Raw genomic sequence first — 25949 nt, 5'->3', positions numbered from 1 at the left:
CCTTATGCAATTTTAAAGACTTGAAATCTTAACTTGCCTTAAAATAATTTTGAGCTTTTACCTTTTTCTTCGCCTACTCATAGCTGAGCTGAATTAGTAAGTTTAGGCTTCTTATCTCACATCAAGCAGATTTGGAGACTTGAAATCTTTACTTGCTTAAAACGATTTCATGCTTTTATCGTCTCACGATCGAGCTGAATTAGTAAGTTTAGGCTTCTTGTCTCACCTTGAGTAAATTTTAAAACTTGAAATTTTACTTGCCTTAAACAATTTGTTTTGTTTCTTCTCTTCATCATATCATTGACGAACAGGTATGATCGGCCTAAGGTTTGATGGAGTGTTCTTTTGATGATTGGGTCTCAACTAATTTCCATTGGTTGAAATGAGGAGAATCTAGCCTGAGCATTTTGCCGTAAGTACGGTGTAGTGCTTATCATGTTACTTCTCTCGTTGTCATTCTATCGTGATACCTAATTAGCATGCTTCCCTTTTAAGCTCTTCTTTCTCATCTTCTCAACTCTTCAAGTTGCTCGCTTTTGACTCTAGCAACTTTCTCTTTTTTAATCCATATATCTATCTTTACTTGGTTGTAGACTTAGCTGATCGTTAGCGCCCTCAAATTATACCACGACCTAGCTATCTTCACTTCTTCTTTTAATCCCTTCAAAGCCTGAAGATAATTTAAAGCACCAAGCTTCAAAGATGTTTTATGGTATCTTTTCACAAAATCCTTAATGGTTTCCTCCTTACTTTTTTTTAGACTCATAAGTTCCATTACATGCCCTACATAACTGGTCAAAGGTTCTTATACTTCCTTGAGATACTTTTTTTACCAATCACGTGCTCGTTCTCCTAGTGTCAAAGGAAATGCTCTACACCTCTACAATGATATTAAGCACTTAAGCTTTACACTCCTCTCATTTCATTAAATTGCTCTATGTGGATCAAGGGGCCACTCTTGGTTTGGTAAGAAGAAGACTATTAGAATTATAGTGTTCATGATTTCTACTAATAGTGGGGACTCATTATCCATCATTATCTTCTAACTTTGAGTTCTTCCTCAATCTTGCATCTCTTTGATGATTCATGCTAGCCTTCGTACCTTGGCTTCAAACTCTCCAGTGTGACCAGGATTCTGTACCACTATTTGCTCAGGTTTTCTCTCTGTGTTTGACTGATGTTACCTCAACACTCTTTCCTTAATATTCTTCTCTCTTCGTGCCCCTATCGTGAGGTTTGGGCTTTTCTGAAGGGGATCATCCATTCCTGGTAGCATCGGTATAATTTTTAGTGGTCTTTCCGGTGCCTATCTTCTATGGTTTAACTCAGGCATGTCCATATTCCTAACATGATTCTTTTTATTAAGCCTCTTTTTCCTTCCCTTAGCTCCAGTAATGGCATAGCCAAGCTATCCATTTGTCTTTCCATCCATTCTATTCTTTAATTCACCACCTATCTCTAACCTCATGGGCGATTTTTTGTAAAATGGCATTTTCATTAACCATAGGTCTCCCTTTCTCTCTCCATTTCATCATCATTGATATTCATCCTTAATTCACCCACTTTGTGCTCGCTTATTCCTCTTAAACCCTCACATATGTTGATTTAGTAGAGTGGCTTCTTGTACTGTCCCCCCAGACAGCGCCAAAATGTTGACGCCAAAATCTGATCATGTTAGTGTGTGGGACACTCACCAAATTCCAACTCCAGTGTTTGAATTTGTTTGTGTGGAGAGACGATTTCTAGACTTGATTTAACAACCTAAGTAGAAGTTACTAACTAAGAATCTAACCCAGCAAGCAGGAAATGGCCAGCACGATTCTGTCCAGGTGAGCATCTGCAACAAGGAAAACGGTCTGGGACACTAAAATTTTCTCTGGTATTAATCCTTTGACATTCAAGTCAATATTAAGGATTTTTGCGGGATAATTAAGTGTATAAATTTTATGTAAAAACGAATAAAGGTGAAGCAAAAAGAAGGAACCTTATAAACCTGTATGGCTATTCTCTTCGACTGTACTTATAAATGCAAGACAGGTGTTTAATGGCTTAAAATTAATATTTTTTATTATAATTTAATTTTTTCTTCTTATTACTTGCATGAAAGTATCAGTGACAATAATAAAATGGTTTTGATCGGGCTCAAGATAGAGAATGATATTGCAGGCATTGACAGTTTGACACAAGCATTAGCGGTTTGTTTCTTGCTATTGGAACATTATGGCTGTGCATCATAATAAGAAAAAGAATCAAGCAAAAAGAGAAGAATTTAAAACAGAATGGCGGTCTGCTTTTAGAAAAACAATTGAATTCACTTGACACAAGCACTAACAGGTGCAGGAAATTTAATTCCAAGAATTAGACAAGGCCATTGATCATTTCAATGTCAATAGAATTCCTGGCCGGGGAGGTCAAGGTACTGTTTACAAAAGAATGTTGACAGATGGAGGAATCATTGCAGTGAAGAAATCCAAAGTAGTTGATGATCATCAAAGCTTGAAGAGTTCATTAACGAGGTTGTAATTCTTTTGCAAATTAGCCATAAACATGTGGTTAAGCTTTTGGGATGTTGCTTAGAGGTTGAGGTTCCTTTTACTCGTACAAGAGTTCATTCCCAATGGAACCTTCTTTCAATATCTTCATGATCCATCTAAAGAGCTTTCACTTACATAGGAAATGCGTTTACGGATTGCTACAGATGTTGTTGAAGCGCTTGTTTTCTTGCATTCATCAGCTTAGATTAAAAATCAAGGCCTCCATTTATTGATTTATATGCTTTATTCAGAGCAAAATGTCTCTTGAATTTGCATTAATTAACCTTACACCCCCAGGTCAGTCGATAGAAGCTCCCAAATTTAATGTTATATTTATTCACTTCAGTAAAATAATTAAATTAATTTCGCGGAGCCCCAAATTGATGTAAATATCACGAACACTTAACTATATAATAATACCTAATTACAGATCTTTGCATTTTTAGCGTATAGACACCATCGTTTTATGATGTTATAAAAAATTATGTAATTATCCAGATATTCACACTAGAGAAAGACTCTCCAACTATATAAATATGTTTTTAGATATAAACGGGGTTGTTAGAAGATTGCTACTTGAGGACAACTACTTGAACCGTTGAACATTTGCTAGTAGAAGCCAAAGACATCATGAAAACGAATAGACATGAAAAATTCTATATAAGCCGTTAATAAAATATATAGAAGGATTAATTATTTTATATGTGATTATTATTTGACTTTTAATTTGTCCATTTTCTTACTTAGGTGAGCGAATAATAAATAATATATAATCTCATTTTCCACATGATGCGTGAAAAAGGAAACAAATATGTATATATATAGGGAAATTACCGATTTCTCCCCCTACTATAATCATTATATACCATTTACACTCTTATTGTTTTTATAATAGCCAATAACCTCTTAATATCATAAGTTTATGCTATCGTCTTTATTTTCAAAAAAAAAAATTATTTATATTTATTATAGATTAAATAAATCACTAGCATGAAAATTAAAATAAAATAATCAAGTATTAAAAATAAGAAATATATGTTTTGATGTGAAAAAAATTAATAAAAAAATATTTTTCTTGTACTTTTTACATTTAGTTTTAAAATATTATAAATTTTTTATTATAAGAAAATGTTTACAAAATAAAAAATACAAGAAAATATTTTATTGTTAATTTTTGTGTTCATATCAATATATATTTCTTACTTTTAACACTTATTTTTATATTTTAATTTTCATTCATGTGATTTATTTAATCTATAATAAATATAAATAAAAGTACAAATGAAAATAAAGGCAATATTGTGAATTATTGCCGTCAGAGAGTTACTGGCTTCTATAAAAACGGTAGGAGAGTAAATGATATATATTCATTACAAGAGGATGAAAATTGCCAATATATATATCCATAGAGTGAGAACTGAGATTAACAAAGCAACAAGAGACCATTCGAACTACGCATAGAGACCCAGCAAGAATCTTGCAATATGCTACCAAGGAATGGAAGGCGAGTGATACTTTTCCCTCTGCCATTCCAAGGCCACATAAACCCTATGCTTCAGCTTGCAAACATCCTCTATAGCAAAGGATTTTCAATCACCATTGTCCACACCGAGTTCAACTCTCCAAACTTTCGTAAGTACCCTCATTTTGATTTCCATTCATTCTCAGATGGCGTATCGGAAATTGAAGCAACCACAGAGGATATCCCAGCTTTTCTTGCGGCCCTCAATGCCAAGTGCGTCGTGCCATTTTGGGATTGCTTGGCTAAGTTGTAGATGTCAAACACACAGGAGGATGATTCTTTTGCTTGCTTAATCACAGATTCAGCCTGGCATTTCGCACATGCTGTTGCTAATGACTTTAAGCTTCGCACGTTAGTGTTACAGTCCTGTAGTATCTCAGCCCATCTTGCTTTTGCTGCCTATCCAATTGTACGGGAAAAGGGTTACCTTCCTATACAAGGTGCGATGGTGATAATGCTTTCGAGTTACAAGAAATTAAAAATGCTCTGGTCTGGATGTCTACATAAATTTTTGTGCACGTACGCAATTTTTAATTTACCATCGATGTAATTGTGTTCGCACAAAAATTCATATGGATGTCTAAATCTGAGTATGACTCAAGAAGTCCTCCCTAAATTTTGTTCTCGTTATTTTATTTTAAAAAATCTACATACTAATACAATTTTTCATTTGCTTTCTCCGCTTATTAGATTCCCAATTAGAAGCACCGGTGATAGAGCTCCCACCGTTAAGAGTCAAAGACATTCCAAGTTTTAAATCAAAAGATCCAGAAGATCTTCATAAACTGTTATTGGCCATCGACAGTCAATTACAGGCCTCCTCCGGAATGATATGGAACTCCTTTCAAGACCTTGAAAAAGTTCAACTAACCACAATACACAAACAGTACTATAATTCCATCTCGGGGTTCGTAGTAGGCCCATTTCACAAGTACTTTCCGGCCTCTTCAAGTAGCTTACGGTCACAAGATCAAAGCTCCATTTCTTGGTTAGAAAAACAAGCACCTAAATCTGTAATATACGTAAGCTTTGGTAGTGTTGCTGCTATTAGCGAGACAGAATTTTTGGAGATAGCTTGGGGACTAGCCAATAGTATGGTTCCCTTTCTCTGGGTGATTCGACCAGGACTAGTCCGCGGAGCAGAATGGCTTGAACCATTGCCAAAAGGGTTCCTGAAAAAAGTAGATGGAAGGGGATACATAGTGAAATGGGCTCCTCAGCAAGAGGACTAGCTCATCCTGCTGTTGGAGGGTTTTGGACACACAGTGGCTGGAATTCAACATTGGAGAGTATATGTGAAGGAGTCCCCATGATTTGTCAGCCTTTTCTTAGTGACCAAATGGTGAATGCAAGATATGTTAGTCATGTTTGGAGAATTGGGCTGCACTTAGAGGGGAAGCTGCAGAGAAAAGAGATTGAAAGAGCAATCAGAAGAGTAATGGTAGAAGCTACAGAAGGACACGAAATGAGAGAGAGGATTTTGCAGTTGAAGGAGAAAGTGGATGTTTGTTTGAAGAAAGGAGGTTCTTCTTATCAATCCCGCCAGAGATTGGTTGATCACATACTATCATTCACTTGAAGTGGCTCGAAAAATCAGTTAAATTCTTCAAATAGGTCCCACTGATCTCCTCCTCCTTACTAATGAAAGCACGTAATAATCGGTTATATAAATATTAGCCTCCAAGAGCTTCGTACGAGCTTGTGATATCAAAATAATAATAACTATCAATATGTGGCTTGTGTGTGATAACGAGAAGGATATATAAGACTTCCATGTGAAATATTAAATACTTCCATGTGAGTGTTATTGTATCTGGTCTTACAGTTGTAAATATTCTTGTAATTAATTATTTTGTAGCTAATGTTTATATATATATATATTTTTGTCTTAACCACGAAGTATCTTGGGGAGAGTCCCAACTGTGGAAAGCACCTTTAAGCCTGTACCACAACCTAGACTAGAAGTCCTCGCTTGAACCGGGAGGCACAAGTCCTGGGAAGCACCTTTAAGCCTGTACCACAACCCAGATTAGAAGTCCTCGCTCGAACCGGGAGGCACAAGTCCTCCCAACAAAGGCGACTTCCATGCGATTCGAACTGGGGAGCAAACTCAGTCAAACCACTTAAGGAGACTCCATTGCCAGTGAAGCCAACACTTTATTGGTAATGTTTATACTTTTAACTTAAGTAAAGTGCAACAGATATGAACCCAATAAACCTGAGGCTTACACAATTTCCCTTTAAAGCTTCATTGTTTTAATATGTACTCGAAATTTTTAAATCGAAAAAACAGTTTTATATTCGTGAAATTGATATTTAAATATAAAATTTGACATAATCGAAATAAGTTGAAATCAATAAAAATAAAATAAAATCAATGCCTATTTACTTAATTAATTGAAAGTAATCAGTTTTATCTCATTTCTTATTAGTACGCTATCATTAATTTTTTTTTAGTAAAATACTTTATTTTTCAAGAGCACTACTATTTAAATAGAAAAATTAAACCGACGAGAGACGCAATTAACTGTATCATCATGCAATACAAAACAAAAAAAGAAAAAAGAAAAGAAAAAGAAATTAATTAATGCTATATTATCACACGGACCGAATTATAAGATTTTCCACTTTTTAATTCGTAAGGTCCACAAATAAGAATAAAAATGGGAAAAAGGTGGCATAAATTGTGCCACGCCAGCTTACCTCGGTCACCGAGATGAAAAGATTCGTGGACCCCCTGTGCCCGACACGTGTCTTCAGTTCTTTTTGTGGTGTGATAACGACGTGAGGTCTAATCAACCGACGCGAGGACGACACGACGTATGTGCTCCAGGCTCGTTGAGGTTATACACTGAATTTTTCTAATTTTATTTTTCAAATTCCATAAATGCCCTTTTAGTAGGGATGACAAAAATTCTCATGGAGACGGGTATCCTCGGGAATTTTCTCTATTCAGAGAGGGTATGGGGATAATTTCATACCCAATTTCTTATTCGGGAAAATTTTTTTACCTAATTTTTTATTCGGGGAGGGGACGGGGATGAGGTGGAATCCCCGTCCCCTACCTATTTCCCCATTTTAATTTTTAATTTTTAATTTTATTTTAATTTTTTAAAATTACTAGTAAATAAATTATAAAATTATAAATATTGGTAAAAATAAAAAATATCAAAATATTTATATTACTAAACTTTTAGGCCTAATTAACTAATTAAAGTCCTAAATTTTTATTTAGAATATTAAAAAGACCGAATAGATTTTATTAGCCCAACATTTTTTTTAATTTTAATATTCTTTAAATATTTTAAACTGAAATCTATTTTTTATTTATTTTTAGATGTTATAATTACCCACAGCGAATCACAATTTTAATATCTAATCTAATATTTGCTCTTGATTTACTCCGATTTAACTATTGTGTTGTAAAGGGAATAGTTCACATTTATAAAGTGTCCACGCCACCATTGAAAAAGTTAATTTTGAATCTAAATTCGATTTTATTTGTAACAATTTTGTATTAGACTATTAATTTGTTCATGATAGTTTGTAAAAGAAGTTTGTATCCCTTGCATGTTGCGTTACTTACTAATTTAATGTATGTGACTTTTGTAATAGATATTAATATAAGATATATTTCGAACTTTACTTTTATTTGAATTTTTTATTTTAATATGATTAACTCAAAATAAAAAAAAAATGTATTAGTTATTCGGGGATCGGGAACCCTCAGGGATCCCCTGTTATTATTCGGGGAGGAGATGAAGATTCTCTCAAGTAATTCTAATGAGGACGGGAACAAGACGGGAACATACGCAAAATATCAGGGATGGGTACAGGGAGATCGGTCCCCTCCCCTCCCCATTGCCATCCCTACCTTTTAGGTGCAAATGACATCAAGCTTTCATGGGTTGTCCGATTGTTGCTCCTTTCTCATCAAGTTATGATGATAATTATGTCGTATATATTCCAATCCACACGACACGTGTGATTAACATCCTTTCAGGCATGAAATTCTTATTTAGTTTCCTAATTAATTTCCTTAATGTGTTTACATGTAAACAAAAAAAAAGTTAATTTCTTGGATCTAATTATTCAAACATTTATTTTAATAATTTAAAAAAAAAATTTGCTACGCCTGAATTATTGCACCTCATCTAATAGATTTTGATTAAATAATCATAGAAAGCTTCGAACTTTCTTGGAGACCAAGAAATCCCTTCCCGCAAGTGAGGGAGGAGTTAGACAAAAAGAAAAGAAATTTAGACAAAAAGAAAGGAATTGGCTTAGACAAATCTTTTTTGTCGATAACTTCAAACCAATAATAAAAAAAAAGAAATAAAAAAAGAAAAGCGAGGGAATGGGGGTTTTGGTTCCTCTGGTGGTGCTTCCACGGGTTCAGGAGTTGCAACCATTTATGTGGGTTTTAAGGTTAGTTGATAAATCTCGAATCAGACCATTTGTACGTACTTCAACAAAAGAAGCACAAATCTCTTTGACATAAGATTTTTTTTTTTTAAAATAGAAAATGGGTCACTTTATGCCTGCGAATCGGTTCGAACAAGAGAAGTACGCCATCACAACTGCAAACACAAATATCCAATTTTTTGGCTAATAGAGGGATCAAATGGTATAGTTCTTTTTTTTTTGACGTAATCCCCGGAGTTTTTGGCTCTAGAAGAAGAGATTCTTGGTCCATCTTGGGTGATATAAAATCGGCCTATTTCTGACATCATATCGATAGTTAGCGCACTCTAGATGGTGATGTTAGTAAATGCTACTTATTCCATATATTACAAGTCTTTGAAATTGAATTAAGCTAATTAAACTCAATAAATTATATGTTGTATTGTTAAATACAATGATTCATCTTGTGATCTAAATTTTAAAGTAAGAACATTTCTAATTCACCTCTTATAAGTAAGAAAAGATTCAACTCTTCAAAAATTTTGATTAATCATACAAACGAGAGAACCATGAATTAGTAATAATAAATGCTTAATAATTTTATCTCTTATCTAATTAAAAACCACAACACTTCAATTTTAAACATAACTTTATTTTTATCTTTAGAAAATTTCCATTATTGTGAGTTTTAACTTCACTTTAAAAGTATCATATCAAAGATGCTTCAATTATAAAACATACCCAATTTTTTCTCCATTATGTATATCGAATAACCAAATCAAAATACCAAAATTAGCAACAATTATCTAAAAGAATAAAGAGTAGAGTATATTCCCCCATGAAGGGCATATTGATAAATTCACTATAAACTAAACTTCCCTGGAAAATAGCAATATACATGAAGAAACTGAAGAATAAAAAATTTGAAAGACCACAGAGACACAGTACCCCAAGAAATAGCCAACAGCCAAACAACTTACCTGCGGTCTCCTCAAATTTTCAGCTATTTTTAGAAATTACCCAGAAATTATCTTCACGTTCAATCTCTACCCATTTTTCCAAGCTTCCATTTTCATCTTTTATTCATCTGAATCCGAGAAAGCATCGTTTCATCCCCTTTTGATAAGAAATTTAAAAAAATAATCTTTTTTTTTGCTTTTAATTATTAGAATTTGATTTGATTGGGTTACAAAAAAATAAAATAAAATGTCTGAAGGTGGTGGGGATGAAGCGTTGTCGTCTTTGAATTCGCCGAGGAGCAGGGTTAAGTTTTTGTGCAGTCATGGCGGGAAAATCTTGCCCAGAGCAGTAGATGGAAATCTTAAGTACGTGGGTGGTGAGACACGCGTCGTTGCTGTTCCTCGTGAGATCAATTTTTCAGGTATAAAATTTAATCTTTTATATTTTATTGATAAATGTGTATGAATGGTATTAAATTCGCCAGAACCATTCGAGTTCCATTGTGGTTTTTGGAAAATGAACGGTTTAGATTCGATCATTTTAGGAAATGTGGACTCCCAAATTGCTGAGGAATGATGAATGATGCATTTTTGGATCATGTATTGGAAACTTTTCATGTGCATCCATACTGTTACTGGCTTTTTATGAATCATAGATAAAGATTAATGAAAATGGAGTGATCTCTCTCAATGATTCTCGATATATTGATTGATACTGTAGAATGACTCCTAAATAAATGATACGTCATATGTCACAAATGACTATATGGGTAAATTGAGCTAGAAAATGATCTTGTTAATTGAATATATATGTAGTTGTTTTTGTATCTTATTAACTTTGAACTACGAAGAATTTAACGCCTATAGAATAGAATTGACATATCTGGAAACACATTTTGTGAAGTAATATTATTGTGAACGACACCTTAGTCACCATTTTGTGCTACTGACAAGCTATGTATAAGTTAATTGTATCGTGTGCAACATTTTATGTTTCGAAAATCATGTAGGCTTGCCCGTTTTAGTAAAGAGTTATGGGTGCTGGTTAACAATAGAGAAATTATGTACGAAGCTTTTTGCTTCAGACAGTACTAGAATATCTTTTACTCATCTTTTATATGACATCCAGTTCCTCTTTTTTTGGAATGCAGAGCTAATGAAGAAGCTTAGCACAATAGATGATGGTGACATAGTTCTCAAGTACCAGCTGATTCCTGAGGATCTAGATTCCTTGGTGTCTGTTAGAAACGATGAAGATGTGAAGCATATGATGGAGGAATATGATCGTCATGGAAGCGAAGGCACTCCAAGACTCAGAGCCTTCTTGTTCCCCTCCACTCCTGTTGTAGTTGAAAGCCAAATACCCCCCATGGATCCCCTAGCGGTTGAGCAGCGTTACATTGATGCAATCAATGGCATTGTTCGTACAACTACTAATGGGAGACTCACCCCAATCAAAGCGACACGTTCATCATGCCTTTCCTCTGCTTGTTCTTCCCCGAAATCGGGCTCCCCCGACAGCATGGCTGTTGAATCCATGCCTCACGAATCCATATTGATGGATGGCTACCAGAATAGTAGACTATCCATGCATAAAGTTCAAAGCTCTCCTAGTCTTTACAATCTCAGCAATCCCCACCTCCAAAGCAGCAGTGTTAGCCCTCATCATTTTTACCAGAATCCTCAGCATTACTACCAGAACCACCATCAACCTCACCCTCCTTACCAACCTCACAGACCAGCACCACTACCTGTTTCAACAGGTCCAGTTGACTTGTCGAGAGGTCCGATGGGACATGGTCAAGCCCTCTACCACTCCAGAAGTTACTCAGCAAGTAGAAACTATTTAGGACTTGGAACCCACAACAAATACGCAGGCTTTGATGAGTCGATGTACGGGTGTAGGAGGTCAGAGACAGCAGGGAGTCTACCCCATAGTCCAAAGAAAAGCAATTTTTATGAAGGCAAGGGATCAGGGTGAAATCTTAAACACACGAATTAAACAACTGAAACGTTGGTAAATATGATTCTGTTTTCTGTTCGGTACATTAAATTTGTGCATCCTCCCCAGTTTTGCTGCTGTAAATTGTTGCCCCGCATCGTGACTAGGTTCTATTAATGTTACTTGTGTAAAAACCATACAATCATGAGTAATGAAGAGTGTTGAAGACAGAATTTTTAGCGGAAGCTTGGTATTTAGCTTCTCTATCCAGTCCTAAATCTTAAAATCAAGCAATGTTCGTAAAATCTCTCATAGAAACAAGAAGGATCTAGTATTTCAATTCGATTCATCAAAATGGAGCATTAATAGAAGGAATTGTCAATTACAGGAGGCATATTTTGAGGAAACAAGAGAATAACGAACATAGATTCACCTTCCCTAATACATATGCTCTGATCCAATGTTTTGAGTTTGTTAAAATCTGAGAAAAGAATTCCCTCACCCCCAATTTATAATCTATATAATCTAAGATCTTGAATTTAAAATCTTGAATTTGTTAAAATCCCAAAAACTATCAGCCCTGATGTGTGTATACACAGATGTACATATATATTTTCAATATATTGTGGCTCTCTCCTGCTTCAAAAGCAAATTATCAACCGCACAGCTTCTTGAATCTTAATGGGTAAAAAGCAACCAAGCGATTACCCATCTATCAAAATATAAATATGTGGAAAACAAACTGCTGAACAGTTGTGTAATGCAAGCGAAGCTTTATCATTCTCAATATGCTTTAAATAAAAACAGCTTTGGCCGTAACGGCAATGGTTCTGCTTTTTGTGTTCCTACTTAGTATCTCTACCATCCTCGATATTCCTAAAATCAATTCAACTCTGTTATCCATGCATCAAAAATGACTGGAGACATAACCCAAGTTATATCACATCCCGCCAAAATCAAATTCTTATACACATCCAATAAATTAGGAAGACAAAAACTAGGCAGATTTTCACTTGCTGTCAGTGAAATCTGCATCGATGACATCACCATCCTGTCCTTTGTTGGATGAGTCTGAAGCTCCAGCCTCAGCACCAGGAGTAGGTCCAGCGCCAGGTGCAGCCCCAGCTCCTGGTTGGTTGTAAAGGGACTGGCCAAGCTGCATAACTTCTTGGTTTAGGGCGGACATAGTGTCCTTCATTGCTTGGGTTGAACCCTCTGCAATTGCATCCTTGAGCTCCTTGAGTTTTCCTTCGACCTTCCCCTTCACTTCGGCTGGAACCTTGTCTCCCAGCTCCTTCAGCTGTTTCTCCGTTTGGTATACGACAGAATCCGCCTGGTTCTTGGTGTCAATAGCATCTCTTTTCTCTTTATCCTCCTTGGCAAATCTCTCACCTTCTTGCACCATTCTTTGCACCTGAATATCACAATCCAGACATTTTCAGCACGATTCCACCATAAACATAATCATAACATCTAAAAAATGCAATCCATCAATGTCAATACAGTGGAATGACTAATAGCTTCCGATTTAGACCATCAAGCATACAAATTATGGAGGACCCGAAAGCACAATTAACTCTACTGAACACAAGAGCTTGTTAGAAAATAAACTAGATTCGGTAACAATAAGCTGTTGAGGCTAAAATGTGGCCCCAGATGAGGCATAAGTCAGAGACAATTAAGAATTGCTCAATTAGCAAACATCAAACATACCTCATCATTGGGTAAAGTGCTGGCACCAGTAATGGTGATGTCTTGTTTCTTTCCGGTGCCTTTGTCAACAGCAGAGACAGAAAGAATACCATTGGCATCGATGTCAAATTTAACCTCAATTTGAGGAACCCCACGCGGTGCTGGAGGGATGCCATCAAGACGGAAGCTGCCAAGAGATTTGTTGTCCCTCACGAATTCTCTTTCACCTTGGAGAACATTGATCTCGACACTGGTCTGACCATCAGCAGCTGTTGAGAACACCTCTGACTTGGAAGTGGGCAAAGTTGTATTTCTAGGAATAATTTTGGTCATCACACCACCCAAGGTTTCCAAACCAAGAGATAATGGGGTCACATCCAACAGAACAATGTCACTGACATCACCAGCAAGAACACCAGCCTAAGATGAAAAAATATAAAACATGTCGTAAGTTTATAGAGATGATGTTATTCACACATGATTCATTTCCCCAATTTACGTCTTAACCACATCGAAAATTTACAACATTAAGAGGTATTATTGCACTAGCATTGAACCTACCTGAACGGCAGCTCCTAGGGCAACAACTTCATCAGGATTGACTGTAACATTTGGTTCCCTTCCAGTCATCTTCTTCACCAGCTCCTGAACAGCTGGAATACGTGTTGATCCACCGACAAGAATAACCTCATCAAGATCCTTGAAGGAAAGTTTTGCATCCCGCAAAGAAGTTTCAACAGGCGTCTTGAGCCTATTAAATGCAAATAGCAAAGATGAGTCTAATAAGCATTATTACCCAAATAGAGTAAAAATAGCCAAGAAGTGATAGGAAGAACATATAACTATTCAAACTAATACTTAAACCGACAAGCACCAATCCAACTCTCCCATCACATAATGCATAGGCGTAGAAATGAACAAGCTTGTCAAGCAACAAAAGGTACCTGTCCAGTAGGTCTGAACACAATTCCTCAAACTTAACCCTCGTAAGGGTGGTGTCAATATGCTTCGGCCCATCTGCAGTAGCAGTAATGAAAGGCAAGCTGGACAAGCACAAAATCATCAGTACAACATACTGCCCGGTGGGAGAATGTGTCCATGTACAAACAGAGTTACTCATGTACATGCAACATACCTGATGTTTGTTTGAGTCAAAGATGACAGCTCCATCTTAGCCTTCTCAGCCGTCTCAGTTAGACGCTGAAGAGCTTGTTTGTCCTTCAAAAGATCTATGCCTTCATCTCTCTTGAAGTTTGAAGCAAGCCAATCAACAATCCTCTGCATACGTCAGGTGATAAATGTCAGTCCATTTAGCACCTAATCAGACTCAACACACGCGAATAAAAATGTTAATCAGAGACGAGACGAAGAATTCAAACCTTATCAAAATCATCACCACCCAAATGCGTATCGCCTGAGGTGGAGAGCACTTCAAACACTCCATCACCGACCTCAAGGACTGCAATCAAAGTGAAATGAATGAGACAATGCTCAAATGTTCAAATACAGGCAGTTCTTTCAATTCAAAGTGCAACACGTGTAACTACAGAAAACAATATAATAGATAAACCTCGAATACTTCTCAACAGTACCTGAAACATCAAAAGTACCACCACCAAGGTCAAACACTAGGATGGTCTCGTTGTTTTTCTTTTCAAATCCATATGCCAACGAAGCAGCAGTAGGCTCATTAATTATACGCAGAACATCTAAGCCAGCAATTCGACCAGCATCCTTTGTTGCTGTTCTCTGGGAATCATTGAAGTAAGCAGGCACTGTGACCACTGCTTTAGTCACACTATCATTTAAGAACTTGGACGCATCATCGACAAGCTTTCTCAAGACCTAAATCAGTAACAAAGAGTAAACAAATGATATAAGGTACCCTTCAAATAGACCAATTAAGATGAAGTAATCATGTTGTTTAGCCAGCACGCATATCACAGATTACAAATGCATGTGAATACAAATTGTTCACACTTTCACATGTATTCATGCACATATATGAATGTCTTCGAAAACCAATCTTCAGTGTGACCACATCTGCTGCCAAACAAAATTCCCTAAATATGTAAACAAAGTTTATAGAACCACCCATTGACACACCTAACTAATCAACATAAAAGTACTTGTCTCTTCAACTTGCAAGAAGAAATTATTGTTCCATATAGAAGCCAACATTAACCAAAACCTATTTCCCTAATCCAAAAACCAAAATTCAACAAGATGCAGACACCTACATTTTCTTTCACTGCAGAATCACTTCCTAAAACCAGAAATTTCCAACTCAAACTAAAAACCATCACTAAACTAATTAGCACCCAATCCAAACACCCAAACAACACATTCCAAAATCTCAAATTCTCAATAGAAATAAAAAAAAACCACAAGTAATTCCAAAGCAAACTAAACAAAAAAAAAAATAACATAAACAAAAATTCAACAATACCCCTAAAAATACAACACATTTCATCTCACATATATTATTTACCTGGGCCGAAATCTCTTCAGCAGCAAACTGCTTGCCGATAGCAGGACACTCCAACTTCACATTCCCATTCTCATCTCTCACAACTCTATACGAAACCTGCTTCGATTCCTCATCAACCTCCACCATCTTCCTCCCAATAAACCTCTTCACAGAAAAGAAGGTGTTCTCCGGGTTCACGACCGCCTGCCTCTTCGCAATCTGACCCACCAACCTATCCCCATTCTTCGTGTACGCCACCACAGACGGCGTCGTTCTTTGCCCCTCAGCATTCGTCACTATAGTCGGCTTCCCTCCTTCCATAGCCGCGACAGCCGAATTCGTCGTCCCCAAATCAATCCCCACCACCTTCTCATTCACCACCCTCACCGGCCCGACATACCTTCTCCCTCTGTTCTCACTCTTCAACCTCAAAAACGCAGCGCTTGGGACCGACCCGAATCGGTTCCCGCCAACCCTTTGCCCAAAAAACAAATTTCTCGACCCCGCCGTGTTCTCACGACCGGTTTTACTGTTTTTTCTCGACGAAAATGAAATATTACCGAGGAAATGAATTTGAGCTGCCGATGAACAAGCCATGCTTATATTTCAGAAAATTAAACAAGCCCTTTTGTTATTTCAGTGAGATATGTGGGAATTTGAATGCGGGCTTATTTGTGTTTGTGTGTGTGTGTGGGTGTGTGTGTGTGTGTGTGTCAGAGAGAGACAGAGAGTTCAGTTTTAGTTCTTGAAGACTGCGAAGAAGAAGGAAGAAGATAAAGAGAGAAGGGTTTAGGGGGTAGATAGAGAGAGAGTACAGGTGAGGGTTAGGTGGTGACACGTGTAAGGATTCTAGAATGGTCTTCTGGGGGGAGAGGGTGATTTGCGGCCGTATGATCGGTGATAGAAAGATCGAGGATGTTCGCGTTCGGGTTAGTTTTGTCTGCGCGTTGGATTGAGTTTTCCAGTCGAAGACCCCACTGTGGTGTGAGCCAATAAGACCGCCAGAGACCTCTGTGGCACCAGTGGTACACACAAGTCATGGGTAATCATTGGTCCGATGAGTAGTTGGGCTGGGCTCGTTTAATTAATTCTTGGTAAAAAAAAATACAATATTGACTAGAAAATCTTGACCTTCTTTATATATATAGGATATTATGAAATTTACAGCCGCCTACCTATTTGTTTCCTCTTTTATAAAAATACACAAATATTTTTTTTTTAACGCGCCACTTGAAGTTACGTTTTTATTTCACTTTTCCACTTCCGTCTATTCTCCGTTAATAGAGTTAACAGATATTAATGAAATGACTTTTTTGCCCCTCAAGGGAAAATTACAATTTAACTGAAATAAAAGACAAGAAAATAAGATTCAAAAAATGTAACCGTTAGCTCTCAAACGACTACAATTTCGGCTATATATAAACACAAGAAATAACAAGAAACATGTCAAACAACTCACAATGCTCAAAGACGTTATCTTCCAACACATCATTTATACCATTCATTTGCCATTTTTAAAGCTCAGAACCAACCAAATTGAAACCAAAAACCTGCTTATACATCAACCTAATTTGCCTCATATAATCCATCAAACCCATAACTGCACATTAAAGCAAACAATTATGCCATCCATTTGTCCTAATTACAACCATTACCAGCCAAATTGAACTTAAAAACCTGCTTATACATAATCCACACATTCAAGCTCACAACTTTTCCTTTTCTCTTTTACAAATGGCATCGAGTTATAGCTCAAGTTCTGCAGTTAGTGGACAGCCACATAGAAAAGTTAAATGCATTCCTAAGAACTGTTGGTGTGGTGTGCAGGCATGTGCTATGGTTTCCACTACACAACAGAATCCTAATGCAATGTTTTGGTCATGTAAGTTGAATAAATGCAAGTTTTGGCAATGGTTTACTACTGAAGCTCTCATATACCCTAGTATTGATCAAATGGCGGATAATCAAAAGATGGAGCTGAATGATGATGTAGTGAAGATAAAGAAAAGACTTAAGCTCATTGAGGGGAAGCTTAAATATATCATAATTCTGCTGCTTTGTGTCTGTGCAATTGTGCTTTTTAAAATGTAATGTAGCTTTTTTTTATATACATTAATGTAATTAACTTCTATCACTGACAATTAATGAAACAATTATAATTTACCTTAAAACTTAAAAGTGGCATACTCCAAAACTGTCATGTTGGTTTTATAAGCTATAAATTAGTGATGCTTTTAGCATCAACAACGTTAACAGATGCAACTCGAAAAGGTAACTACTGAACAAATGCAAGCTTTTTAACACAACAGCAAAATCCTTGTAAGAAAAGAAGCAAAATCACTGTTTAACTAAGTTCCAACATACCATAATATCCAAAATGGTAACTATCCAAGAGGGCAACTACTAAGACATCATAAATAGTCTATGTGATTTCCAAAGTAACATATCATAATTATCCAAACTGAAGCCAAAATAACCATCATAGTATTAAACAACAGCCTACAAAACAAGTTAAAAGTCAAGTTTACTTCCATTTTGCTCATGCCGAAGTTGTTCATCCTCTTGTTCCAGCATGTCCACCGCTAGATCCAGCCTTTCTTTTCTTTGTTCTAGCTTCAGAAGTTTCTCCCGGACCACTTCGTATCTAAATACATGAAATGTTAGTTAAACAAGCTCAATCACAACAACAAAAATATGAGAACATGGAAGCATTTTTATATGCACCTGTTTTCGCTTTCTTAGTGCTTGGGATGAGGCAGTTACTGATTGAGATGAGGTTGCTAGTTGGGATGATGTTAGTGCTTGGGATGAGGCAGTTGCTGGTTGAGATAAGGTTGCTGGTTGAGATGAGGTTGCTGGTTGGCCTGAAGCACTTGAACGTGATGCTGATGCTTGGGAAACATGTTGTGAATGAGTATCGAATTTCACAAGTAATGCACAATAAATAAAAAATGGGAAATTAGCACCTGTTTTCTCCTCCTCATTCTCTGCTCTGAAGCATTCAGTGGCTGATTTGTTGTAGGTAATGCCTGCAAAACATGATAAATGTAGTAAATGCTGAACAATAAACATAATAAATAGTAATAATTTATTTGTAATAAATAATAATAGTATAAACATACATTGGAATTATTTTTTTCTAACTCGAGCTGCCTTTGCAACGGATGGCCTTAATGGGCAGGATCCGACATTATAATTAGATCCACCACAGAATGAGCAAATGATAAAAAATTTTCTTTTTTCTTTATGTGGCTCATTTGTGGCTCTTTTTCTACATTTCTTGGGCCTTCCAATCTTCCTTTGCACAATTGGAGGATCAATTAATGGTCTTCCAGTAGGCTCCCATGTACACTGGTCTGGAATAGGATTAAACATCAACGAATATGTGCTAAGGTAAGCTTGTTTGCTAAAGCATATTGGAACATACTCCTGAACTTCATGTCTTGCATATCCCATGGCAGCCATAGCATGTGCACAAGGGAGGCCGACAATTTCCCAATAACCACAATCACATTTTCTGCACTCTAACATCACCACAAACCTCCTAGCTGGATAATAAGCTTTATCCATTACTTGAAAATTAAGATCGCCAGAAGCTTACACAATCATTTTTTGTGCAATTGTGCTTTTTTTGTCCAGATGTTTCAACACCTTAGGCGTCAAAGGGCTTTTCTAAGTGGCTGCTTTATTTTTTCTCTTTGTAAACCGTTTCATAAGTTTACATCTGATTTCTTCAAGCATTGTCAAGCAAGGTCTGTCTCGATAAGCTAATATCCAGCTGTTGAAGCATTCTGATGCGTTATTATCAGTTCGATCTACCATACAATTTCTGTCATACGTATGCATCGACCAATTATACCCCAAAAGCTCTTTTTCCAACCACTGATATGCAGCTTCTTTTTCAGCCTTGATCTCTGCCATTGCCTCGTTGAAATCATGCTTGTTACCACTCTTAGCAGCCCTCCAAAATAGTTGTTCCAACTGTGCACCAGCAAACAACTTAGAAAAATTTGCATAAACATGCCTAGTACATGCCCTATGATAGGTAGTAGGCCATGTGTTTGCAATTGCATTAACAAGTCCCTTTTGTCTGTCACTGATAAATGTCATTAGTCTGCCATCATCCAAGTAATTATGCAGGTGCTCCATAAACCAGCCCCATGTCTCCGTATTCTCAATTTCACAAACACACAATGCCAACGGAACAATCCCATTGTTAGCATCCATACCAACTGCAGCTAATAGCACTCCACCATACTTACCCTTCAGGTGACATCCATCCACTCCAATAAAAGGCCTGCAGCCATTGAGAAAAGCATTTTTCTGTGCAGGAAAGGAAACAAAAAACCTTTGGAATAAAACTTTATCAGGTATAGAGACAGCATCACACAACACTTTGCAAATTGCTCCTGGATCAGCTTTCTGAATAGCTGCAGCATACTGAAACAGTTTTTGATATCCCTTGGAATGATCCCCAAATACCTCAAGTCTTGCCTTCGCTCTAGCCCTATACAATGTCATCTTTCCAATATTCAACCCAAAAGTCTCTTCCAAATAATTCTTCAAGATATCAATCTTCACATTGGGATCAACAGCAACTTGATTCTTTATTTTACCAGCAACCTACGTGGAAGTTACTTTCACTGTTTTATTAGTAAGTCTGCAGCTATGCGTCTTTTTGTACTCTCGCAATATGAAACCACTTCCATTGTTCATTTTTGCACCAACCACATACCATGGACAGCCAGATTGCTTACAAGTAGCCACAAATCGTCTCGACTCACTATATATTATTTTAATAGCGAACATTTTCTGAACCATCACCTCATTTAATATCTCTCTAAAATGAACTACATCTCTGAATACATGCCCTACTTTTAGCCTATATTTCCCATCAGCACCTATTTTGTACTCATGTTCCTCTATATAATTAGTCAATTGGGCAGTGCCAAGCTCAATGTCATCATCAGAAGAGTTAATCACATTTTTTACCTCTTTATCAACATCAAATAAATTATCATCTGAATCAGTTTCCAAGTGGCAGCTTTTAAGTCTTTCAGTAGCTCCACCACTAGCTCCATCAACAGCTCTATCAAGATCAGCTTGCATGAAGTTCACATTAAGATCATCATCACTGTTAAGCCTTCTGTCCGAGCAATCAGATAGCAGTGCATCCTCATCAGAGTCATCTTCCTTAACAACAATATTTTTCTCAACAGCAGCATGTTCCACCACAGAAGCATGTTCCACCACAGAAGCATGCCCCCCCATAGCAGCATGCTCCCTAACAACATCATTTTCCTCAACAGAAGCATGTCCCTCAATTGAGTCATTTACCTGAGTAATAAGCTCATCAGATAATACAACTTCTAAGTTAGTCAACAATGCCTGAAATAAAGCAGCATCTTTGAACTGAGGGCAAAGAACTGGTACAATGTCAACTTCAAATACACGGGCACCCAAACGCCTATATAGTGCCAACAAACACTCCAACCCAAAGTCTGAATCTAGCGCAATCTTAACCTTATTCTCTGGGTTTGTAACGTTTAACAGAATCTATGAGCTCGAGCCTAATCCGTATGCACCCGTAATCGTCAATGCAGCATCCTTTATTTTGGTTACGGTACAATCAGGTCCAAGCAATCCAAAATTCTGCGTCTTATCTCTAAAGGATATTACTAACTCCAGTTGTGTCATCCTAAACGATTTAGCAAATTCAGGTCCAAGCAACCCATCGAAAACGATTTAGCAAATTCAGTAACACGATTATAAAATACATGCATTATAGTAAATATTCTTTTAGTTTTGTGAAAATAAATTCTAGGGTTTCCAACAACAATGATTAACAAGAATCACCAATGGAACAATAATTAACAAAACATTGAGACTTAATAGCAAACAAATTCAACGAAACTCACTTGAAATTTGGCTGAAACCTCCTAAATCGAAACGTCCAGGCTTGTAACAATTCATCTGTTTCGTCAACACTTTTGAATCTTCGTATGAAACCTCCTAAATTGAAACCCAAGCTTATTTCTTTGATGAAAATATATGGAAATTGGAGATTAACTGGCTTGATTTAGCTTTTTCAAGCAACACAGTCAAAGACGAAGGTGGATGCCGGGAATGTTAGGAAATGTTTCTTACTTGTTGGACCTAGGAAATTCTATGTATCAATTTCGTTAAACGACTGTGGATTTCTTTTTTTTTTTTAATTTTTCCATAGAAGTAAAACGACGTCGTTTTACTCTTTTAAACAATATTGCGATACGGTGTAGTTTTAAATATCCAAATGAAATATCGATTTTGCCCCTTTAACATCAACAATGTTCCAATGGAGAATAGACGGAAGTGGAAAAGTGAAATAAAAGGGTAACTTCAGGTGGCGCGTTGAAAAAAAAAAGTGTTTGTGTATTTTTGCAAAAGAGGAAACAAATAGGTGGACAGTTGTAAATTTCCCTATTATCATTTTCCTATTAAAGTTTTTCTGACAAATCAAATCAGTACCATGTTTTGGTAAAAACTACATTTTATCACTAAATATTTAATTTGTTATCATTTTACTACTATTCCGTTAACACAGTTAAATATTTACTGATGTCACAAGGACTTTTAAGACATTTTTGGCTGAAGTCAAAACGCTACATTTGCAATTGGAAAATAAACATTTAGTCTTGCAAGGTAAATAATTAAAAAAAGTAAAAAAATTGTAACCCTCCATCTCCAATCGCTCTCTCTCTCTCTCTCATGGCCCCTTTCTCTCTCGCGGTCAACCAAGCACAAGAAGCAACAAACAAAACACAAACACACACAGGAGCCGCATCTTTGCAAAGCCAAATCTCTAACTTTTCTTTTCTCTTTTTTTTTTTTATAAAAGATTTCTCCCACCTTTTCTTTTCTCCCACCACTTGCTACTAGCTTCTACTTTTTTTTTTTTCTACATATACAGCAAAAAGGGACCACGATTGTGTTTGCGTGGCGACTCTTGACTCTCAAGAGTTGCCTCGGCAACTAGTTTTCATTAATTCGTCATCACCTAGCGTTGACATAGCCATTGTTTTTCCTTTTTTTGCTCTAATCTTTGTGTATTGAAGCTGTTTGTTAAAATGATTAAGGGTAAAGCCGTATAGAGAAACCAGGGGACTCTGTCATTGGATGTCTGATGTGGGAAATAATTCGGTTTAAAGAAATGCTTGCCTTGTGAGTGTGTTTGTACTTAGCTTTCTTCTACTTCGCACTCAAAGCCAGTTGTGGGAATAAATTAATTGCTTGCAACAAATCTGATTCGGATGATGGTAAGAAGAAATCTGATAGCAATGAGGGTGAGACCAGGTCAGAGGAGAGGTCTGGAGAAAAAGTTGATGGTCAGGGAGAGGAGAATGAAGATCAAGAGTTGGAGAAAGGTTCTGATGATAACTGGCTTCAACGGTCGACAGTTCATGCCTTAATAATCTATTAAGCGATTTTGATCGTTGGATTCAATCTTTTTACATCCAACGACACTTTACAATAAGGACAAAAAACGTGATACGGTGTCACAGTTACGCTGTAGCTGTAGTTGTAGTTGGATCCTTTTAATTAATGGATTCTTGCTACAATAATTTGTAGTTTTCTTTTTTGTTATTTCTTTCCTTTTCATGGCCAAAATAGTCTTTTAACTCATATTTCGTTAAATATTAACTTATTTTTAACGGAAAAGTAGTAAAGTGATAACAAATTAAACGTTTGGTAGTAAAATGTAGTTTTTACCAAAGTATAGTACTGACTTGATATGTCAGAAAAACTTTAGTAGTAAAATGATAATATCCCTTATATATATTCAATTGTTACCTGATATTATAATTTGGGATAATCAACATCGATACACTCATAGCACAGTTTAAAGGTCTACCAAGAGTATAACTAGAAATTAAGATATTTATCTCTAACTATAGTTATAGGAAGGGAAATAAATTATTTTAAATCACCCAAATATAAAAGACTCAAATTGGTACCTTAAATGATTATTCGGGCACCGCCTATGATTAGGTGGAAGCCTTGCTAGCAAGAGAAATTGATAGTGAGATGTTGTGGTTTAGTGAAATGATCATATGGACTTCATTATTCTTAGAAATGATCACACAAATTTTTTATAAAGACGTACTGACAAATCAATGACCATTCAGAGTTTTATACTGGAATCAATTATATACCGTTTTCAAACTAGAGAAATAACGGAGAAAAATTTCATTTGAAATTATATGGTAGAAAGCAACATGAGACTGGAAGGCCACAATTAGCTTTAGATTTGTTTTAATGTCCACCTTTTTAAACAAACCTTAAGGACTTGTGTAACTATCTATAAACATAAAAAGGATATACGTAATTACTTTTAAAAATAACAGGATTCCTACGGTGCCAAATTAACATGATTTTGTAAGTTCTTTCCCTATTATTAATAATAACAAAATAACTTTAAGCACACCTTGGAGATACAATCTCAAATACTATATAGTAAACAATTGCGAAGAAAGAACATAATAATTTTACATGGTTCGATTCTCAGTCTGTATCCACGGGGCGAACGCATGAAGATAATTTAACTATAAAAAAATATAGGACGGTATAAATTTTGAACAATAATATACCCCAACCCAAATCCCAATATCCTAAAAATTCTCTCACCCTAGCTCTCAAAATTCACTCGATCAAATGCAAATCTCACATAAAGATAATCTTGGTACTTATGGTGCGTTTGGAATTGAGGTTGGATAGCTGTAACTTAAAAGATACAGTACTAAAATATTTGATAAACACTAACTGCTGTAACTTGAAAGCTATTTTTATATGATTTTTCACTTGTATGATGAAAAATTTATTATATTTTAAATAATTTTAGTAAAATCATTATTAAAAATTTATATTTACTATACACTATTAACTTTTATTTCATAATTATAATTTTTTTTTTCTACAACAACTGTAAAGTTACAGCACTTAAATTCCAAATAGGCTCTTAGTATCCTTGGCGCCACACAAGGATCGGTTTCTTGGAAACTAACAAAACTCTGACATTTGCCTTAATACATTGCTCGGTATCCTTAACCTGACAATGCAGACGACCAAAACATTTTTAATACAATTAAATCTTGTGAGTTTCAGAACTTGAAAAAACATGATATGTGTGTGTGTACACACAAGGGACAGAGAGTTAACTAATAAAAACCTGAAGTCTAGAACCACAGCCAGTGATGCTCCGAACCCAGTAGTGTAAGCAAACTTTGATAGTACCTGAATGCGCGAATTGTAAAAAAAAAAAAAATGGGCGAGCTAACAGAGCTCAACTATTAAACTTATTCAACTTATTGAAACTTATATGAATTGACACATAGCCTCCAGAATATAATGCCTTTTCAAGTATGCTGCTTCTTTTGATACCCTGCATTCTTGGTTAATAATTATTCGTTGACAATCAAATTGCGTATCAAGTTACAATGAGAGAGCGATGGAGATTTGGTCATTATGCAGCAAGTATAGTATATCACCTTTTGCTCCTCATTGTCTTAAATATCTATGAATGGCATCAATATTGCTCTGCTTGTATTTGTGCTTGAACCTAGATATGCAACAAAGATATTAATGAAAATAGATGGACCATGCAAGGGAAGTCACATTCTTCCAAAGCCAAGTGCGATGTTACATACTCTGGGTAAATCCTTTCACCAAAATAAAACGTTTTTCAACCACTACTATTTGTCCAGCAAACTATCAACCAATATGTGGGGGAGGGGGACGACCTCAGTATAAGAAAAAGTTTATTCAATAGGAAATTAAAATAGTAGAAAATATAACATACTCCTGATAATATTCAGATTACTTTAGGATAATAAATGTCCGGATCCTTGAGGTCTGTTTCAAATGTCTAGCTCACATCATACTTGAATCTGCACCAGCATGCTGTAATATTACGTATGAACAAATCAAGAAGTTGCTTAATGAAACCGAAGATAAGGCTATGAAAATCTGTCTCGATGTTTGCTTTCGAGTTAATGATCTAGCTATTGATGAAATCCCCACGGCTATAAAATATATGGAGAGTGGTGATCATGATTCTGCCGGCCGATATGCAGAGGATGAAATAATTGAATGTGATACTTGTGACAGTTCTTTTTTCAGAATTTTCAGAAATTCCGAAGTCGCCAGTAATGATAGAAATAATTGTTTGAATAACCTTTCTACGGTTAATTTGGATATTATAGTTGTTCAACTTGGGTCAATAATAGTCCTGGGGGTAATCCAAAATAAAATAAATAAATCAATAATTCTATTCATTGCTATTCTATCATGTGGAATATATAAGTTATTAGCAATTTTTAAGTCGTCTTACTTGATCGGTCACTGGAGTTCAAATTCTGGAGAGGTATAGGGGTTAAAATAATTGACTTGG

At 36.1% G+C, this 25949-nt stretch overlaps 2 protein-coding genes and 1 pseudogene across 2 annotated transcripts; 2 read left to right on the top strand and 1 right to left on the bottom strand.

The window, feature by feature from the left end:
* The first annotated feature begins 3900 nt into the window (after positions 1-3900).
* On the top strand, positions 3901-5844 carry LOC102607808 (UDP-glycosyltransferase 76B1-like; annotated as a pseudogene).
* Positions 5845-9365: 3521 nt separating this feature from the next.
* LOC102607216 (uncharacterized) lies at positions 9366-11606 on the top strand. Its single transcript, XM_006492508.4, has 2 exons — positions 9366-9841; positions 10571-11606. The coding sequence occupies exons 1-2, from the start codon at positions 9667-9669 to the stop codon at positions 11398-11400; spliced, it is 1005 nt and encodes a 334-aa protein (XP_006492571.2). The 5' UTR covers positions 9366-9666; the 3' UTR covers positions 11401-11606.
* A 508-nt stretch (positions 11607-12114) lies between these two features.
* LOC112495491 (heat shock 70 kDa protein 6, chloroplastic) lies at positions 12115-16422 on the bottom strand. Its single transcript, XM_025093156.2, has 8 exons — positions 15545-16422; positions 14646-14898; positions 14433-14512; positions 14189-14331; positions 13998-14096; positions 13615-13804; positions 13075-13473; positions 12115-12775 (listed from the first exon to the last, which is right to left on the bottom strand). Exons 1-8 carry the CDS (start codon positions 16118-16120, stop codon positions 12371-12373), a joined length of 2145 nt encoding a protein of 714 aa, XP_024948924.2. The 5' UTR covers positions 16121-16422; the 3' UTR covers positions 12115-12370.
* Positions 16423-25949: the final 9527 nt, after the last annotated feature.

Source organism: Citrus sinensis, chromosome 5 (assembly GCF_022201045.2).
Source record: "Citrus sinensis cultivar Valencia sweet orange chromosome 5, DVS_A1.0, whole genome shotgun sequence".
Taxonomy (NCBI): domain Eukaryota; kingdom Viridiplantae; phylum Streptophyta; class Magnoliopsida; order Sapindales; family Rutaceae; genus Citrus; species Citrus sinensis.
The sequence above is the reverse complement of the archived record's forward strand: the minus strand, read 5'-3'. Positions and strand labels throughout refer to the sequence as shown.

Coding starts and splice junctions, on each gene's coding strand:
- LOC102607216 (XM_006492508.4), top strand. CDS start 9,667: ATGTCTGAAGGTGGTGGGGATGAAGCGTTGTCGTCTTTGAATTCGCCG. Junction 9,842..10,570: donor TCGTGAGATCAATTTTTCAG/GTATAAAATTTA, acceptor TTTGGAATGCAG/AGCTAATGAAGAAGCTTAGC.
- LOC112495491 (XM_025093156.2), bottom strand. CDS start 16,120: ATGGCTTGTTCATCGGCAGCTCAAATTCATTTCCTCGGTAATATTTCA. Junction 14,513..14,645: donor TGGTACTTTTGATGTTTCAG/GTACTGTTGAGA, acceptor CTTTGATTGCAG/TCCTTGAGGTCGGTGATGGA. Junction 14,097..14,188: donor TTGACTCAAACAAACATCAG/GTATGTTGCATG, acceptor GTGCTTGTCCAG/CTTGCCTTTCATTACTGCTA.